Source organism: Gastrolobium bilobum, unplaced genomic scaffold (assembly GCF_033153095.1).
Source record: "Gastrolobium bilobum isolate Gb01-03AN ecotype WA unplaced genomic scaffold, APGP_CSIRO_Gbil_v1 utg5007, whole genome shotgun sequence".
Taxonomy (NCBI): Eukaryota; Viridiplantae; Streptophyta; class Magnoliopsida; order Fabales; family Fabaceae; genus Gastrolobium; species Gastrolobium bilobum.
In genome coordinates, this window is record NW_026896359.1 from 218,701 (window position 1) to 224,194 (window position 5,494).

Genomic DNA, 5,494 nt, shown 5'->3' on the forward strand with positions numbered 1-5,494 from the left:
AAGCCAAGGAATTGGAAACCTACGACTAGTAACGAGCAAGAACCTGGATAGAAAACAGGTTGAAAAATAAGGGGCAGATTGGTACGACCTTAATCAAGGCACCTTATTGGGTTAAAAGCAAAAATTTGCATGGAAGACCTTGGCTAGGTCATTTTGTTCAGTTAACGCTGAAAAGCTAAATCTGAATCAATAAAGCCACAGTGCAAGAAGTTGGGCTCAAAGCGAAAGCCTCGGAAGGAGAAGCCGAGCTCGATGTTGAAAGGAGGCAAACACCGCCTCACCAAAAGCACCACCTCAGCCAAAAAAGGTTGAAGGAGAAATACATAAATCGCATATTCAATACTCGGTTCACTAAAATCAGCTGAATGAATGACAGAGATAATAACTGCAATCGCTAACCCAATTAAGTCGACCAAGGAAAGGGCCAAGAAAATTGCTTCAATGAAGATGTCAAGTCAAAGCAAGGATTCGACTGCTAACTTGAAATTCAAATACAGATATTACTGTTATTACATGCAGGTATACGACAACTCTTATCCAGGTTATACAAATGATGCTTGGGGGCAACTCGCCAGTTGGATCCCAACTACTCAAGCTCAATCGTTACCCAATTACACATGCAGAATATCTTACCGGGTTCATGCATAACCCGTCCACATAATTGACAAGGGAAAATCATTCCCGGTTCCAGAAGAAAGCTACAAGCTCAGGATGTGTGCGTATGGAATGATGCTTGGGGGCAGCTTGCCAGTTGGATCCCAACCACTCAAGCTCATCCAAAACTCGGTACAGGAATACGTGAAATATTTTCCATAGTTTATGATCAACCCGCCGAGATAAGGGGCAATGAGGACCCCAGTTTAAAAGCCTGAGATGTAAGAAACATATATGCAGAAAGTTTACAAAAACTCAAATGTCATCAGTTCAACAGAAAACCTGAAGCAAAAGGCAAGACAATTCACCCCGGCAGCCTGGACAACCAAACTACCGGGCTGGGGGCAACTGTTATGGACCTGACAAAGGCCCGTATTCTAGAAGGACCAATAAAGGACAACACAAAAGGAAGGGAATCTCCTATTGATGACAATCCTATCCAGACAGCTAAGCAGTTGGACTTGGGCCCCCAATATTCCTGAGAGGCCCAAAAGTACACTCCTTCAGGTAACCCATTTATAAATACAGGGTTAAACCAATAAGGTACACACTCTCTAAACCCTCTCTCTTAGCTTGTCACTGTGCACACACCCCACACCTTGATCATATCGATTATTATTGTGCACATTGATCAGCCTACCCTCAAGGGTATCTCATTCATAGATACTTGAGAGAGGGCACCTAGATCCTACATAAAATATACCAGCCACCGGTTGGACATCTCTGTCTTTCAGACAGAACACGTGTGATCTAGGAATAGACATAGGGTAATTATGCAATCTTGAAATTCTTGATCTTAAGGCATGTTTTCTTGGGGAATAATCGGGGAACTAGAGTTCTTCCAAGATTACATAGATTTATGGTAACAAGGAATTGAGCCGTAATTAACTTAGAAAGAATTGATTGGCAATATATCAAGAAACAGATTCTTGACTGTTTAATTCATAACATATTGAGGATATTGGGGGAAGTCGAAACCTTAACTACACTTGTTTTTAAATTCTTTATCAAACATCATCTTTTCAATTATATTTTTCCTTCTTTCATGGGACTAATTGTTGTTAGTTTGTGTTGCTCAGGAGCTTCCAATTCAGTTTTCCCAGTATGAGCATCCAGTTGTTTTGACAGTTGAGGAAGGGGTAAAAGGCCTTTAAAAGATTGTAGGTTGCTTTGTGTATATTGTGTTCATATGTTTTTTTTCCCCTGATTCTGTATCCATTTTCATACAGGAAAAATATGTTGGACATTTAGGGGGTGGGATGAGTAAAAATCTATTTTTGAAGGTAATGTGCGTTTAGAATTTAAAGCAGAAAACACCCTTCTGTTGTTCAAATATGTATATGCCCTGATTACTACAATTTTACAGGACAAGAAACACAGGTTTTATGTTGTTTCTGCTTTGGCCAATACCAAAGTAGATATAAAAGGTACGAATAATTTTGTAATTCTGAGAGGAATTTGTTGACTTGCTTGTTTGGCCTGGCTTTAATGGATACTCATGATAGTAATTTGTTGTGTCCAATGGGAGCAGTATTATCTCAGCGGCTGGGTTTAGGAAAAGGTGGTCTGAGAATGGCGCCCGCAGAGGCTATAGGAGAAATACTTCAGGTTTGTCTATGCCTTTGTTCTATTCCTTTGTTGCTTAAACCTTCATTTCTTTCTGTCTTTATTATTACTATTGGGAATATATTTCTATCTTTATTTTACCTTGTTAAAGAAGTTGTTTTCAACCTTTAAATTAGCAGATATCTTTTGGAGGTATACTGTCTGATTTTTAGACATGTTTCTGTGCAATTCTTGGCTTCTTAACAAACTCAGTCCTTGCACAAAAGCTACTTACCATGTTGCTTGTTGCTATCCAATATATAGTACATAAGGAAACTAGTTCTTATTGAGGCATTTTCTGATTGAGTTGGTGTGATTGGGATATAAAGCAGTTGATCCCATTTATGGATTTCTTCTTGCCTTGGTTACAGAAACCATTTCTTAGTTTAATATTTTAGTAGGATTATTTAATAAATAACTTGGTTGAAATTATCATTGACTTATTTGAAGTCCTTGTTTTTCCTTACTCACAAGGTGCCCTTGGGTTGCGTCACTCCGTTTGCGCTAGTGAATGTATCAGCACGGTATGTAAATGTTATTATTCTTTTTCCTACTTATGAGATATCTAATTTTTTTTTCTTGTTAAATCTTGTTGCTTGCTATTAATTGCAATACCTTACTTTCTGATCATGTGAGATACAATATTAAACATGAAAAACTATGCGAACATAACATGACTAGAGGTGTTTGCTTATTTCCGCATGAGGATAGTTTGTTTTGAAATCCATGACTAAATGTTTTTCGTATAAAGTTTCTTCTCTTTTGAAAAAAATACTAATTTTGAATTTCAAGTTATTGATGCTTTTTCTGTCAGCTTGAAAATGACATTCATTTGAATGACGAACGGGAGCATGCTGAAAGATTATGTGTCATGTCTGTAGCAAAACTTGCTTTGATAAATGATAATTCATTTGCCTGTTGATGTAGTGGTGTTTATGCTTATTAGAGTGTTTACGATGAATGTTCAGACCTGAATTAGAAAATATAGTTGAAAGAAACTAATTTCTGTCTTTTATGTGTCACATCTTTCTCTTTCTGAAGAGATGTTTCGCTGTTGTTGGATCAAGGGTTCAAGACTCAGGAGCACTGCTTCTTCCATCCGCTGTCAAATGACATGTCCATATGTAAGTGAGAAGTCTCCTTTATGAAGAGAAAAAAGTCAGTTGCATATTTTTGACTAACTCTTAAATTTTATGAAATAAAGTATTTCTTTTATGCTAGTGTTCTAAAATAGAACGCTTTCTTGTTAAAGATTTGGACAAATATGAAATCAGTGGACTCTGAAGTATAACTAAGTAACCCTAAATGTTGCTGTATCTCATCTTTTGTGGATCTATTTGTTATATACATTGGTGTTACAATTTTTAGGATAATGCTTTATTTGTAGTAAATTCTATGAAGTAACCTTAGCAATCACAGTATTGAATTTTAGTTAGTCCATTAGTGACTTTGAACAAAAGTCATACTGAATTAAGAGAATGCTCTGGATTAGAAACCTGCATTAGGTTTCCTAATGGCTAAAGCTATCATTGAGGAAAAAAAAAAGTTTTATGAGTAGAATGAAGAAAGCATTTGCATGTTAGGGCTACTTTTCTGTACTATAGTCCTCATTTCTTACTTTAGTGCATGATAATTATAATCTACACAAGTTAATGAACCATCGATGTCTTAGAATTCTATGATTCTCTAAACTTAGTATGAAAATGCTTCCTTCCTAGTTCCTATTGAATATATGTTCGTCCAGCTGTGCTAAAATTTTGTTGACTCTTTGGCTAATAGAATGTTCTCTTACTTTAGGTAGGAAGTGGAGGATGTCATCTGTATGAGACCTATTAAGTATATATCTTTCAGGCTTGACAAATACACAAGTGGGATATCTACTGACTTATCTGTTAACATATGTTTGTCAAGGCTAACAATTGCCAAAGAAGTCGTTTTATATCAGATGCTGTTGCCAATTGAATTAGTTTAGAAATGATTGTCAATAAGAGAATTAGTAATAAATAGGAGAAATAGCTGAAAGTTACTGAGGACTGAGGTTATCAATTTTATTACTCTCCATTTTGCACACTTGTTATCTCAGAAATATTTTAAGAAAAAAATGTCATTGTCTTCAGTTTTCACGAGTGCTTTCTTGGGGCTCTATGATCTGTCTGTTGTCATCAGTTGATGGTATCTATCTATTCCTTACATGTTATCTCATAATAACAAATTTTTAAATTAAGAGTAAACACCCTTTTTAGTCCCTGTCAATATCTACGAAGTCCTTCTTAGTCCCTGACAATAAAAAAGGACCAAATTGGTCCCTGAAATTACAAAAAAAGGGTCATGTTAGTCCTTATGTCAACTCCCAAATATGTAGAGTGGCCCTTTTCTTGTACTTTCAGGGACCAATTTGATCCTTTTTTATTGCCAGGGACTGAAAAGGACTTCGTAGATATTGCCAGGGACTAAATAGGGTGTTTACTCTTAAATTAAATATTTATGCAGTCTTTTGTAGCATGGAGATATCTTTTAGCTCAATTAGTTTTATGTAAGACATAACTGTTCAGGTCCATTGTCACTTACATTTAACTAGATTTTACTGTGGTGACTTGTCCATCATGCTTTGATGCACTACACTGATCAATAATTTAATTAGATTCCACTCCTCTACCCACTTGCAGCTCTAAACACCCGTGATCTTGACAAGTTTCTTAAGTCAATAGGAAGGGATCCCTCTTATGTTGATTTCGAGGTGAGTAAATTTATTGGCATCACCTTTCCTTTTCTTATTTGATAACATATTTATTCATTATAAGTAATCATATGTTTTCTTTATCCCTTTGCAGGCCAATCCTACAGTGGGGAAAGATCAACCCCCTGATCTAGTTGCACTAGTTCCATCTGGTTCAATAGTTTTGCTTGATCAACCAGAAAAGCAACCTTCATCACAAGCTCCTACAGATGGAAACCATGTTTCTCTGATTACCTGACATCAGACACATTTTGAATGTTATGCCTTCTGTTTGAGCTTTGATGGCATGCTTTGTTACGTTTTCCAATCTCCTAGGTTCTAGTTTTGATCTCTGTTTTGTTTTCTTAAGAGGATGTCTTCTTATCCTCTTTCTTTGTACCTTTTCTTCTTCCTTCATAAATCTCTTTTTCTATAATTTATTTTTCTTAATCTGAAGCATTAGTTCAAGCTTATAAAGTTCTTCAAAATTTCTTCATTGGACAATGTAAATTTCATTCT

At 36.0% G+C, this 5,494-nt stretch overlaps 1 protein-coding gene across 1 annotated transcript; it reads left to right on the top strand.

The window, feature by feature from the left end:
- Window positions 1–369: 369 nt before the first annotated feature.
- LOC133299340 (uncharacterized) lies at window positions 370–5,234 on the top strand. Its single transcript, XM_061498798.1, has 9 exons — window positions 370–519; window positions 1,734–1,793; window positions 1,884–1,937; window positions 2,021–2,081; window positions 2,186–2,262; window positions 2,734–2,783; window positions 3,301–3,383; window positions 4,926–4,996; window positions 5,091–5,234. Exons 1-9 carry the CDS (start codon window positions 370–372, stop codon window positions 5,232–5,234), a joined length of 750 nt encoding a protein of 249 aa, XP_061354782.1.
- Window positions 5,235–5,494: the final 260 nt, after the last annotated feature.

Coding starts and splice junctions, on each gene's coding strand:
- LOC133299340 (XM_061498798.1), top strand. CDS start 370: ATGACAGAGATAATAACTGCAATCGCTAACCCAATTAAGTCGACCAAG. Junction 1,938..2,020: donor GTAAAAATCTATTTTTGAAG/GTAATGTGCGTT, acceptor ACAATTTTACAG/GACAAGAAACACAGGTTTTA. Junction 2,263..2,733: donor CTATAGGAGAAATACTTCAG/GTTTGTCTATGC, acceptor CTTACTCACAAG/GTGCCCTTGGGTTGCGTCAC.